This window comes from Oncorhynchus nerka, linkage group LG21 (genome assembly GCF_034236695.1).
Source record: "Oncorhynchus nerka isolate Pitt River linkage group LG21, Oner_Uvic_2.0, whole genome shotgun sequence".
In the NCBI taxonomy this organism is placed as follows: Eukaryota; Metazoa; Chordata; class Actinopteri; order Salmoniformes; family Salmonidae; genus Oncorhynchus; species Oncorhynchus nerka.
This window is the reverse complement of record NC_088416.1, coordinates 15,952,616-15,966,414: the sequence shown is the minus strand read 5'-3', so window position 1 is coordinate 15,966,414 and position 13,799 is coordinate 15,952,616. Positions and strand designations below refer to the sequence as shown.

The following is a 13,799-nucleotide window of genomic DNA, read 5'->3' as shown; positions in this document are numbered from 1 at the left end:
CAAGTTCTCCCACTTAAAAAGATGTTGCATCCAAAGAACAGCATACCTACTGTGAAGCATGGGGGTGGAAACATCATGCTTTGGGGCTGTTTTTCTGCAAAGGGACCAGGACAACTGATCCGTGTAAAGGAAAGAATGAATGGGGCCATGTATCGTGAGATTTTGAGTGAAAACATAGTTCCATCAGCAAGGGCATTGAAGATGAAACGTGGCTGGGTCTTTCAGCATGACAATGATCCCAAACACACCGCCCGGGCAACAAAGGAGTGGCTTCGTAAGAAGCATTTCAAGGTCCTGGAGTGGCCTAGCCAGTCTCCAGATCTCAACCCCATAGAAAATCTTTGGAGGGAGTTGAAAGTCGTGTTGCCCAGCAACAGCCCCAAAACATCACTGCGCTAGAGGAGATCTGCATGGAGGAATGGGCCAAAATACCAGCAACAGTGTGTGAAAACCTTGTGAAGACTTACAGAAAACGTTTGACCTCTGTCATTGCCAACAAAGGGTATATAATAACAAAGTATTGAGATAAACTTTTGTTATTGACCAAATACTTATTTTCCACCATAATCTGCAAATAAATAAATTTAAAATCCTACAATGTGATTTTCTGGATTTTTTTTTCAAATTTTGTCTGTCATAGTTGAAGTGTACCTATGATGAAAATTACAGGCCTCTCTCATCGTTTTAAGTGGGAGACCTTGCACAATTGGTGGCTGACTAAATACTTTTTTGCCCCACTGTACCTTTGACTATTGGATGTTCTTATAGGCACTATAGTATTGCCAGTGTAACAGTATAGCTTCCATCCCCTCCTCGCCCCTACCTGGGCTCGAACCAGGAACACATCGACAACAGCCACACTCGAAGCATCATTACCCATCACCCCACAAAAGCCGCAGCCCTTGCAACGTAAGTGGAATAACTACTCCAAATCTAAAAGCGAGTGACGTTTGAAACAGTATTAGCACACACCCAGCTAACTAGCTAGCCATTTCACATTGGTTACACCAGCCATTAGGCTGATAGGCTTCAAGTCATTAGCTGTGCTTGCGAAGAGCTGCTGGCAAAATGCACGAAAGTGCTGTTTGAATGAATGATTACGGACCTGCTGCTGCTCAGTCAGACTGCTCTATCAAATCAGACTTAATTATAACATAATAACACACAGAAATACGAGCCTTTGGTCATTAATATGGTCAAATCCGGAAACTATCATTTCGAAAAAACAAAACGTTTATTATTTCAGTGGAATACGGTATTTTATCTAACGGGTGGCATCCCTAAGTCTAAATATTCTTGTTACATTGCACAACCTTCAATGTTATGCCATAATTACGTAAAATTCTGGCAATGAGCCAGGCAGCCCAAACTGTTGCATATACCCTGACTCTGCATGAAATGAACGCAAGAGAAATGACACAATTTCACCTGGTTATTATTGCCTGCTAAACTGGATTATTAATTATAACTAGTGATTATGATTGATTGTTTTGTATAAGATAAGTTTAATGCTAGCTAGCAATTTACCTTGGCTTCTACTGCATATGCGTAACAGGCAGGCTAATCGTGGAGTGCAATGGTTAGAGCATTGGGCTAGTTAACTGTACGGTTGCAAAATTGGATCCCCTGAGCTGACAAGGTGAAAATCTGTCGTTCTGCCCCTGAACAAGGCAGTTAACCCACCGTTCCTCGGCCATCATTGAGAATACTGACTTGCCTAGTTAAATAAAGGTATAAAAAATAAAATGTATTAAAATATCGGAAATCGGCGCCCAAAAATACAGATTTCCGATTGTTATGACAACTTGAAATCGGCCCTAATTAATCGGCCATTCCGATTAATCGGTCAACCTCTAATAGTAACATACTGGTTCTTATAAGCGCTGTGGAGCGTACCGGGAGTCACCACACCGTTACCAGCAGGAAATATAAAAACTGATTTCTGGGTTATGATTTATGTAACATTACATTTCCCGCACACTTTTACCATACCATATTTGTCATATGTAACACTTTGCCTGGGTTCTACAAAAAAACGTGATAGACTCTGAGGTAGTACAATGGATCCAATAAGGTGACATGTTTTCCTAAGGGAAACATACATGGAGACACTGCATATGTTCATTGTGTGGGGATCGTTTGAATTCAAACACTTTGTGGCTTCGACTCCTAATCGTTTTGCCAGCTAATTTTGCCAGCTAATTAAGAAGGAGCGGGACTCAATTTGCAGCTGCCAACGCCTTGTAAAGCAGGCCTGCTCCAATGCTGCTGAAGATGCAAGCATTGAAGATCCCTTTCACACCTCCTCATCCTTTACTCCCTCCCTGGCCTATATAACCTCCATTATGCGAGCTTCTCCATTGCACATTTACGATCCCATCTCAGCTTTTCCATATGATGTGTTTTTTTCGAGGTCTCAGCGTTCTTCCCGGTCTGGTGGGAGAGTCGGGTTTCACGAGTCGGAGGCTCGGGCATCTCCCACGCCCCGGAGGCTTGGAACAGTGTGTTCAGGCTAAGAATAACACCTTGCCTAAACTGCTTACTTACGCTATGTTCCGCAAGTATTTCCCCAATCACTCTTCATAAATGGATGGGATTCCAGTAGTCCAGTTACTACTTATCATCACAGTATAACGGTTGACCTACTATTTGTATTGTCTGTATGAAATAAACCCTCCTTTTAAAAAAAATATATAAACGTTCTTATCTACACTGTGTAGTTTGACCTTTGGCATAATACACATAATGATATACTAAACAAACAAACATCAGGAGCACATGCATCATACGTCCAGACTAGGTGATGAGTTGTATTGACATGCCTGACATTGTCTTGACAGCTCTTTTATTTTGTTTTCACAACTCTGAGAATAATAGGAGTGATAACATGGTCGTTTAGCAGATGCATTTATCCCAAGTGACCCACCCAGTGGCCAATTTAGTTTGGTCTGCTAGGTACAGTCAAATTGTTTCCTTAGACCTAGTGTGTGGCCCTTTTGAGAATCAAACAAACAACTAACCCTTTCCATTTAACAGGGCCATTGGAGCTGTAGCCTACAGGTGGGGCAATTTAGCGGTTGAGGCCCATTTTGGTTACATGTCCCCTAAATGTTATTTTTGTGTTTTTTCAGGGTACTGCAGGAATATGAGATCTCCCCTACGGCCTCCTGTAGCAGTCGGGAACCAGGACAACTGTACTGCAGCTCCCCCAGCAACCAGTCCACGTCCAGTGACCCCGGACCCTGTGGCACCTGGTCCCAGAAGGCGGGATGCATTAACGTGTAAGTGCATTGGAGCACAGTGCTGCGGTGCACATTTTATGACAGCTGTGGTGTATATTTTAGGACAACTACGGTGTACATTTTAGCAAACTCTCAACCTCAAGCCTCACCCTTCCATGGAGAGTTACATACACAGCAGACTGGGTTTGAATACAATTATATTCAAATACTGTATCTGCGCTTGATTTAGCTTGTCTGGGGCAATGGTGCCAATGAAATAGTAGCAAAAGTGGAAACCCCGCCCACCATTCTGTTTAAAGGGATAGTTTAGTCCAAAATCAAAGTTTATTCGATGTTTACGTTTCTCAATATAATCAAGTCCATATTTGATGGCATCTGCTGTGTGTCCCGGTTACAGATAGGCCTACAGCAGATAGACAGATAGGCCTACAGCAGATAGACAGATAGGCCTACAGCAGATAGACAGATAGGCCTACAGCTATGAGCATTGGGAGAAGTCTACAGACCCCGAGCACAAATAAATGGGAGAGATGGCTGTCATCTAATAAAATGCAATTAGGTGCTTTTCTTTGCTCCTAGATTAGATCAACTTCATTATCCCAACAGGGGGAAATGAATTTGGTCATGTGCTTAAAAAGACAAAGTACATAATATATAGAAACACAGAATAATGCACAATTCATATGAATAATAAAATTCATATGAATAATGCTACAGGCTATATATTTACATCGAAATTTCAATCCATATTTCTACTCCTTTAAACCAGACTATTCCCTCCTGGGCATACTGTAGATGGCACATAATCTATAGAGAAAGAGGACTATAATAATACTATGGTCATTTAGCATTTTTATCCAAAGCCATTTTCATAACTGTTCAGCATTCACAGTGACTCATACTGTATATGAATCAATCAAATTCAATCACATTTATTTTAAAAGCCCTTTATCCCTCAGCTGTTGTCACAAAGTACTTTACAGATACCCAGCCTAAAACACCAAAGACCAAACAATGCAGAAGCATCAGTATAGTGTTTATATTCAGTACATCGGCCCATATATTCAGCATAGTGTATATATTCAGTACAGTGACCCATACATTCAGTATATGTAGTGGGACCAGTTGTGTCATATGATAGGCCATCTCCTCTATCTAGGACAAAACGATACCATTACTACCTCCCCATCCTGGTTCTTCCAGGACCCCCATTCCTTGACCTTCGGCAATCCAGACCAGGTTATAGTCGCCAGGCCAGAGGCCCCAGCCGGACCCTGGCTCTCAGGTTGTAAGGCATTCCTTCAATTTCCCCACAGCATCCGTTGTGGAAATGTGTCTGGGCGGCCGCAGCTTAACGGATACTGTTACACACCAAGGGAAAGGTTTGAAATAGCTCAGTGCGACTAGCCAAGTGGTGAGAAACAGTGAAACAATGGCCAGTGGTGTGAAAAGCAGGAAGTGGGGTTGATAAGTATTACAATGCACTTAAAAGGTTCTAAAGCAATGGCAAAGCATTGAGGATGCTGTGGGAGAAGACTATAATTTGAACACATTTTCTCAATTGTAATGTTTGGGAGCCATGATATTCTGGTTAGCATTCTCTTTTCTCTTTGAGGCCTGAGTTTAGGACACCAGTTCTCATTTGACAAAATTATTGCATTGAAAGTTGATACAGTTGTGATTAGGTAAGGCATGGGTAGGCAACCCTGTTCTTGGAGTGCCGCAGGATTTTGCTCCGATTAGGTACCACACCTGACCAACTGAGGTAAAATGGTCAGTTAAATGATTGTCTAAATGCAAAACACCTGGTCATCCAGGTCGGTTAAATCAAAAACATTTGAAGTTCCTATGTCACTCCAGGACAAGGGTTGCCAACCCTTGTAATAAGAACTGGCAGCTCTACATTGGATCATTCAGGTGCGGGTTCAGTTAACTGAGTTTGTTTGGGCAAATAAAAAATGGCTGACCTGTGCGTCACTGATGGTCTTCATGGTTAGAATGTTCAGCAAAGACGTCACATCTTTCCTCCCACTTTTGAAGATTTAAACCAGTTTGCTGATACCGCTAGCTTTGTCATATCCTTCTTTCATGCACCTGTAGATGCCAGTCCCCTGCACTGCTCCTGGACCAGCCGAGCGACAAGGAGGGAGAGGGCCGGAGAGAGAGGGAGCCCAAGCTGGAGAGGACCAGATCTGCAGGTATGAGTTACTCTTCTTCATCACCAGCACCATCATAAGCATCATGTTTCCACCAATATAATTTTCATCATCATTATCAACTGTGCTATGAAAGAGACTCACTTGCCTGTCAGTAGAAATGCACTTTAGCGAATTGGTCAGCTGGAGACAGACAAAACAGAAAGCAATATTAACTGTCATTCTTATAGATTCACGATTGTCATTCACATTAAGTGTTACCAAATGTGTCATGTTGTGATGTCAACAAATGACAAATGTGCTTTCATAGCCTGTAACACAAAATAGAATGACCAAATAACTGCCATTCCAATTCATTTTTTGGCATTTCACGAACTGCATTGAAAAAATGCCAGTAATGGCAACTAGGGAAAGGAAAACAGGCGTTTCTTATTGGGCACATTCAGGTAGTCCCTCCCCACTTCAATCTGTTTGGTTCCTAGTGAATATATAATAGTTCCTGACATCAACTCTGGTGGACAGTATCGTAGAAATTGCACCACAAGTATTTTAATGAGAAAATTATATCTAAAAAAATAAATAATTCACAAATGGTCTTATTCCTCTTTTGCAGAGGCCAAGTGGCACCATCCCTCCACAAAGATTCTGAACATGAGGGAGAGAAGCCAGCCGAGACCAGGAGCAAAGGACTCCCCCAATAAATACCAACATGTGAGTACTCATACTTGGAAAGAGTTATCTTAATGTTTATTGAGGGTTGCCAGGTTAAATTTAATTTTACACTAACGCACTTGTCATGCTGGATTTGGGTTAGCTTGTTGTTGCATCTATGTCATCTCATGCAATACATATGCCTACATTTGAGCATCAATGGAAAGTGTGTCTTGTAACACTTTTTTTCAGGACAAAATCAGTTAGTTGTAAGACCCTTTAAATAAACAAAGGAATACCTTAACCAATCAAATGTTTCATATGAAAGCATTGATGTCATCCAATGACAGAACATCATGGCCATTTGGTGAACGTATCCCATAGGAGTCCCGTCAGTCGATAAAGGCTTTGGTAGACCTAGCTATTTTTATTTTTTTATTTTACCTTTATTTAACCAGGCAAGTCAGTTAAGAACAAATTCTTATTTTCAATGACGGCCTAGGAACAGTGGGTTAACTGCCTGTTCAGGGGCAGAATGACAGATTTGTACCTTGTCAGCTCGGGGGTTTGAACTTGCAGCCTTCCGGTTACTAGTCCAACGCTCTAACCACTAGGCAGGGTAGCCGCTCGCAGACCACCTTATCCCCTACGAGCAACATGCATGGTCTTCGGTTTGGACCGCAACACGACACCCTAGACAGATGGGTCATGAGACCGTACGTATAGTCATCTGATCTTTAGGGTCACACCTGGCAGTAGAGAACGGCTTGGTTACCCATACGGCCCCAAGCTGTAAAAGTGTATTGCAAGTAATGGCGACGCATGGTGAATATCGATTCATGTGCGTTATTTATTTTTCATTAGTGTTACTACAAATGAGGAAGCTTTCCAACAATTGGCCCTGGATAAACAGAAAGAGGGGTAGAATGTACTTGTCTCTACCTATGCAGAGCGCATTAAAGTTTCATATGCCCTCCTAACCCATTTGGAATGGCTTGGTTTATTGGATTTTCAATTAATTGCAGCTTCAGGAATTATTTATTTTACTACGGTGTAGTTGAAATGGGACCCAAGTCTGCTATGAATATAGCTCTCTTAACAGGAGTAGGAAGCTCATTGGCTGGATAGCTCTATTAAATCAAAATGCGAATGGTTTAAAGTCCAAACCACATATAGTCTAGCAACAAGAAAATGATGTTTTAACTGAAATGCAGTTTTGTTACACTAAAAGGCCTGTGAAGTGGTATGTTGGTCATTTTCCCACACGACTTGGTGGATTAGATTAGGGTTAGGAGTGGAGTAATTTACTGCTGTAAATACATTGTAACAATGAGTAATTACAATAGTAAATTGTACCAAACATTTCCAGGGCCCAAATTTCATAATACATTCTGAACCAGTGAATAAACCCACAATGTGTTTTTCCGATTTTATCTAAGATTTGATTGAATTGTGGTGTAAGGACACACAGCCTATGTATACTAGCTGCCGAATCCTTGTTTCCTCAATTCCTCTCAAAGGTCATTGGAGGTCGGAGGGCGAGGTCTTGGATCCTTTACTCCAATGCTCTTTCAGAGGAACTGAGAAAACAAGAATGGACGAAGCACGGATTTAACCGCTAATTTTCAGACACAAATGAATGCTGCTAACCACTAACTGTTGTTGTGTTTTGATCGCCATCTCTTCCCCCAGTCTGGCTCCAGCCACTCCAGCAGCAACACGCTCTCCAGCAATGCCTCCAGCGGCAGCAGCGACGACAAGCGCTTTGGCTCTGGTGACCCCATGGACCCCGATGCCCTGGGCCTCATCTACATCAAGGGTGCGTCTACCGACAGTGGCATCGACACGGCACCTTGCATGCCCCCGCCACCTCCCCCTCTACCCGGCTGCGGCGGAGGTAGTGTACCGGGGGTCTCGGCTGGCCGGCCAGTCCCCCAGAATGCCCGAGGGGAACAGTGGGTGCTGGAGTACCACGGGGCGGGGGGTTACCATGGAGCGGGGACGCCGGAAGGAGGATTGACGTCACAAGGCTACAGCACCCAGGCCACTTCGGCTGGGCACGTAACGGACGGGAGCCTGGGCGACCTGAGTGAGATTTCCTCCATGTCCAGGTAAGGTGTAGCTCCAAAATAAAGTTCCCCAAAGGACAGATCTAGTATCAGCTTCCACTCTCCCAATCCATTAGTGGGGAAACCGCCAAACTGACCCATGATCAGTGTCTAGGGGCAACATCACCATACACCAAGAGGCTGAATGGATCCCTTTTATCTGACCAATGACCAGCGCTTGAATTGTTGACAACGACTCACCGATACGCAGTACCAGCATCTGACATGTTATTCTGCTTGATCATCGCCACCTCTTGTAGAATATTCACTCTAAACCTGGTACTGGAAAATGTAAATCAGTACTGGTACCTTTTTCATTCCAATTCAACCACAGGCAATGCTCAAACACATCATCAGGCTAAGTAATGTGAGGTCAAACTGCCCATGTTTTCAGTGTCTGTCATTATTGGATGTGAGTTATTTTTGCTCTAGGCATGTACACATTACACATTATCATGATGAGTAAGCAGGGACGGACTAGGACAAAAAAACGGCCCTGGACTTTGACACAGACTGCCCCACCACAACCAGTCCTCGGATACTCCACCGCCTACGCACACACGTACACACACCAGCCCCTAATACCACCACCTAGCTGCATCACAGCTATTGTACACTAATGCAGTACTATTTTCAGAGTGCTACAGAACATGCTATACGCTGTTAAAGGAGTTCTACAGAACACATACTGAAATTGTCCTGATTGAACAACATCCCGTCATCTGAAGCCTAGAATAAAACGGAGAAGATATATAGTAGCTAGAATACTCAGTGAGACAGAGCACTGGCTGGCTCTTTTTCAGAGAGAGCTGGCTGGCTTCACTCTGTCAAAGCAGTAGACAACACTACTACAGACAGCACAGTGAACCAGAAAAAGACACACCAAATTTGGGCGTAAAGAGAATGGTAAGTAAGCAAGTTATAGAAAAATATGTCCTGGCTACCTTATTGGACGGGCAGTTTTCTCAGCAGCTCACTGTCCTCTAGCTTAGCACAACCACTCAGTTGTAATTCATAGTTGTTTTAGCTACAGATTATAAATATAACAACATAGTGGAAGCAATAGGTTTAGTCAGAATTAATCATCATAAAATGTATAAATAAAAGGCAGCTGTGCTGTGTCAAAGGCTGCCTTTTCAAGCATTTCACTACACCCGCAATAACATCTGCTAGATATGTGTATGTGACCAATAAAGTTTGATTTGATTTGACTAATGTCAATTGTAGAGCTTCAAACAAACATGAACCTGTTGAATGTAATGTAAAAATGTAGAATTCTGCCTAAATATACATTCCCAAAAGTAATTATTTATCATGAGTGCCAAAAACAATAGCTAGTAATGCCGCATACTCCAAGAAAGATAAGGATCGCACCTTTCTGGTAAAAAAAAATAGTTATAAATTGCCGAGCTGTACTCACTTTTAAAGACACAAGCTCAAGTACATAATAAAAATATGATAAAAATATGAAATCATATGTTGTTGTTCCTATTCAACAAAGGTTGAGGAATAGGGCTTGAAATTACTATGGCTGGCATGTACATTAATCAAGAAACGGTCTGGCTGGTATCATGTTGCTGGTATAGTTAGTTAGCCTAGTTAGTTTTCCCAATATTGATGTTGTGTTACCCATGTCTCCCTCCCTGCCCTTGATCCCCATTTGCCTAGCGCTTCGGCTGCACTGACTTTTGCTGTAGCAAGGCTCACAATCGTCAACTATCCTGTCGCTGTCTTCTTCTGCTAGGCAATGACCCGGGGCTGTGGCATCCTCCTCGGAATGGGCTTACATGCACGTTGATGTTAGCATTGGCGCTGTCCCCTAACTTTCCGGCCCTACCTTTTGCGTTTCTTTTGTGTGGTGGTGTTACTTTTTCATGTTTATTTGGGAGTTTTCCTGGGTGGACTTCTCTTGCTAGATAGCTCAACTTCTCGTGAACGGGAGCGCCCGGCTCCTTATAGTTTTTCTCCAGACTCCTTGGTTCACCATCACTCCGACTCTCTGGTTCATTCGTATGCTGTGTTCAGTGAAAGGAAATGTTTGGAACATTGCAGATATAAATGTAATAAATAGAGCTGACATGATTCTCTAGTGTTAGCCATTTCGTGTGCTCCAGATGGACAGTCCATTGCTGTGAGTAAGGCTAAATAGGTCATTGCTGTGCCTACACAATAGATTGTTTTATTAATTCACATAGACACTGGGCACATCACATCAATAATGACGCAGCTAAAGTAGCCAGCTAACCTACTTAGCCAGCGACTAAGCAGAAACCACCGTCGTCATCATCACAATCTCCCCACCAGATTCCCAATCCATTATTCTCGCACGTCCTCTCCAAGTTTGTGCACAGTAGCCTGGAGTCAAGGTTACCTTTCCAACATTTCATGTCCTTCATTTTTGGATCAGACAGAATGAAACGGTGTAGACAGTTTCCTGCCCAACTCTGCAGTTTCCTGCTGTGCCAGGCTGAGAGGTGACACCAGTACCTCCATTTTGGGGTCAGGTAGACCAGATATAGTCTTCATTTTCCTGCTGTGCCAGGCTGAGAGGTGACACCAGTACCTCCATTTTGGGGTCAGGTAGACCAGATATAGTCTGCAGTTTCTTGCTGGGCCAGGCTGAGAGGTGACACCAGTACCTCCATTTTGGGGTCAGGTAGACCAGATATAGTCTGCAGTTTCCTGCTGTGCCAGGCTGAGAGGTGACACCAGTACCTCCATTTTGGGGTCAGGGAGACCAGATATAGTCTGCAGTTTCTTGCTGGGCCAGGCTGAGAGGTGACACCAGTACCTCCATTTTGGGGTCAGGTAGACCAGATATAGTCTTCATTTTCATGCTGTGCCAGGCTGAGAGGTGACACCAGTACCTCCATTTTGGGGTCAGGTAGACCAGATATAGTCTTAATTTTCCTGCTGTGCCAGGCTGAGAGGTGACACCAGTACCTCCATTTTGGGGTCAGGTAGACCAGATATAGTCTGCAGTTTCCTGCTGGGCCAGGCTGAGAGGTGACACCAGTACCTCCATTTTGGGGTCAGGTAGACCAGATATAGTCTTCATTTTCATGCTGTGCCAGGCTGAGCGGTGACATCAGGTTCTCCATTTTAGGTCAGACTGGATGAGCCAAAGTGCAGTTTCCTATCGGAATAAAAGTAACCTCGTCCTCTGGCTATTGTGCCCAGCCTATATAATCCTGGGATATCAACCACTCTAAATTGGCCTTAATGGGAGTGGCCATAGAATTCTATGGGAGTGCTCTACTGAGTAAAGTATTTGTAATTGAATTTTTGCGAAACACCTGACTGCGAGGCGTGGCTCTGTGCTTGTGGTGTGCTAGCATATGGGCGATAGTGAAGGGGAAAGCGTTCTGGGAGATGATTGGTTGGTAGATTAAGCCTATTTAAACCAATGCCTGCGCTGGGAGTTTCTCCAGGCTCTCTGTATTGGCTAACAAAGGCTAAGTTTGACGCGTTGGTCCACCAGACTCTTTGTGCATTTGGGGTGAAAGTGTCTGGGAACAAGATTATGCTAAAAGGTTGACGACCGGTCTGCCATGTTGTGGCAGGCTCACTGTGGCCATGGCAGGATCCTGCCTCCCCCCGCAGTGGGCACAATGCAGCATTTAATGAGGTGTGACACATTTGCCCTTCACTGCCAGCGGCAACAGTGCAGTGTCATCATGCCCCAATTCGTATCACTATGTTGTCCGCATACGCAGGGTTGGCATGAATTCTGCTGAAGTAGGCTAGTGGAGTCATAGGAGTTAGGATCAAAACCTGCCCGAGAACCACACAGAGCCCATCGTGAGGAGAACCACTGATATGGGTAGCAGGGTTTGGGTCAGTTCAGTTCAGGAGGCATAATTATCCCTCCTGATTATCCCCTGACTTTACTGATATAAAATGGACTGATCCCAAACCTTGGATTTTTGGTAGCCACTCATATTTTACGTAATTGAACAACTGTGATCACATGTTTCTGTCTCGGTTTTCCTAGTGGCTCGCGGCACTCAGGCAGCCCCTCGGAACGTGGTCCTAAGACCTCCACCTCGGTCGACTCCTCCAAAGTCTACATAGTCTCCTCCGGCAGCACGGTGACAGGGGCGGGGCTTAATGATCCCATACACGCCCGCCAATCACCAGGCAAAGAGTATCTGATTGGCTGGAAGAAAGCCGTGGATGGCTCTCCAATGGAGGATCTGGGCAGGCCAAAAGACTACGGGTGAGAAAATAAGCAGTGTTTTGTGGGGTTGTATTCTTACTTGGACATGTAATTTGCTCCTAGAGCACTGTCAATATGCTCTATAGCATCATAATAGTTGCCAGTGCCACACATAATTTTTCTCCCTGCCAGACTGACACGTTTTCAGCCTCGACTCTACGTAACCCGTTGAAATAAACCCCATCGTCCTATTTTAATAAAGAAGCCACAAGTGCGTACGTGTGTCAACTTTACTAGTACTTTCCTGCTAACCTTTGGCCAGGTTGACAGTCTTTCTTGGTTAAGTTAACTGAACTGGAAGAAAAGATGGCGAGCTGACAAACTGCCTGCTTTGGTCCTGTTGAAAAGGTGGCAAGCCATACTAACCAAAGGCCCCCATTTTAGGCAGGTTCTGATCAAAGGGGACAGCCATATTAAAAGTAACCTCTGATTACTTGATGCTCTGACAGAATCCTCTTGACACATGTCCCATCTTATTGATAAGTAGGAGTTGAAGCAGTGTTCTCGAGTACGGTCTCTCATTTAGCTAGTGTCAAGTGTCCATCGGCTAGTGCAACCTTTTCTGATATTTTCAGTTCACAAAACAGTCTTCGTAGTGTGCAAAGAGCCCCCAAAATAAACATATATAATTTTAGATGGGACTGCACATAGATAATACCAAACAAGTTTGGATTGCTGCAGCTACACTACATGAAAAAAGGTATGTGGAGACCTGCTCGTCGAACATCTCATTCCAAAATCATGGGCGTTAATATGGAGTTGGTCCCCCCTTTGCTGCTATAACAGCCTCCAATCTTCTGGGAAGGCTTTCCACTAGATGTTGGAACATTGCTGCTGGGACTTGCTTCCGAACCATGAAAAACAGCCCCAGACCATAATTCCGCCTCCACAAACATTATAGTTTGCTCTATGCATTGGGGCAGGTAGCGTTGTCCTGGCATCTACCAAACCCAGATTGGTCCGTCGGACTGCTAAATGGTGAAGCATGATTCATCTAGAACATGTTTCCCCAACTGGCGCCCTGCGAGCATAGCTTCCATCAATGTAATTGTCTGCATAATTTCTAATACCCATTTTTTAAAATTGTGAAAGTTTTTTCTTTATTTTGACTATTTTCTACATTGTAGAATAATAGCTAAGACATCAAAACTATGACATAACACATATGGAATCATGTAATAACCAAAAAAGTGTTAAACAAATCAAAATATATATTTGAAATGTAAGATTCTTCAAGGTAGCCACCCTACACCTTGATTACAGCTTTGCACTTCAAGAGGTAGTCACCTGGAATGAGTTTCAATTAACAGGTGTGCCTTGTTGAAAGTTAATTTATGGAATTAACTGTAATGAATTTATCCTCTGCAGCAGAGGTAACTCTGGGTCTTCCTTTCCTGTGGCGGTCCTCATGAGAGCCAGTTTC

The 13,799-nt window shown here is 43.6% G+C and overlaps 1 protein-coding gene across 6 annotated transcripts in view; it reads left to right on the top strand.

Moving 5' to 3' along the window:
- LOC115103959 (signal-induced proliferation-associated 1-like protein 2) overlaps positions 1–13,799 on the top strand; it is a 63,789-nt gene that overhangs the window by 34,289 nt on the left and 15,701 nt on the right. For 5 of the 6 annotated variants that reach the window (XM_065006377.1, XM_029625028.2, XM_065006375.1 and 2 more), the window contains exons 10-14: positions 3,132–3,281; positions 5,343–5,440; positions 6,012–6,109; positions 7,742–8,160; positions 12,152–12,376. In XM_065006377.1, coding sequence (XP_064862449.1) covers positions 3,132–3,281; positions 5,343–5,440; positions 6,012–6,109; positions 7,742–8,160; positions 12,152–12,376 — 990 coding nt within the window. The remainder of the gene's footprint in view (positions 1–3,131; positions 3,282–5,342; positions 5,441–6,011; positions 6,110–7,741; positions 8,161–12,151; positions 12,377–13,799) is intronic. The other variant, XM_065006376.1, reaches the window with a different exon arrangement.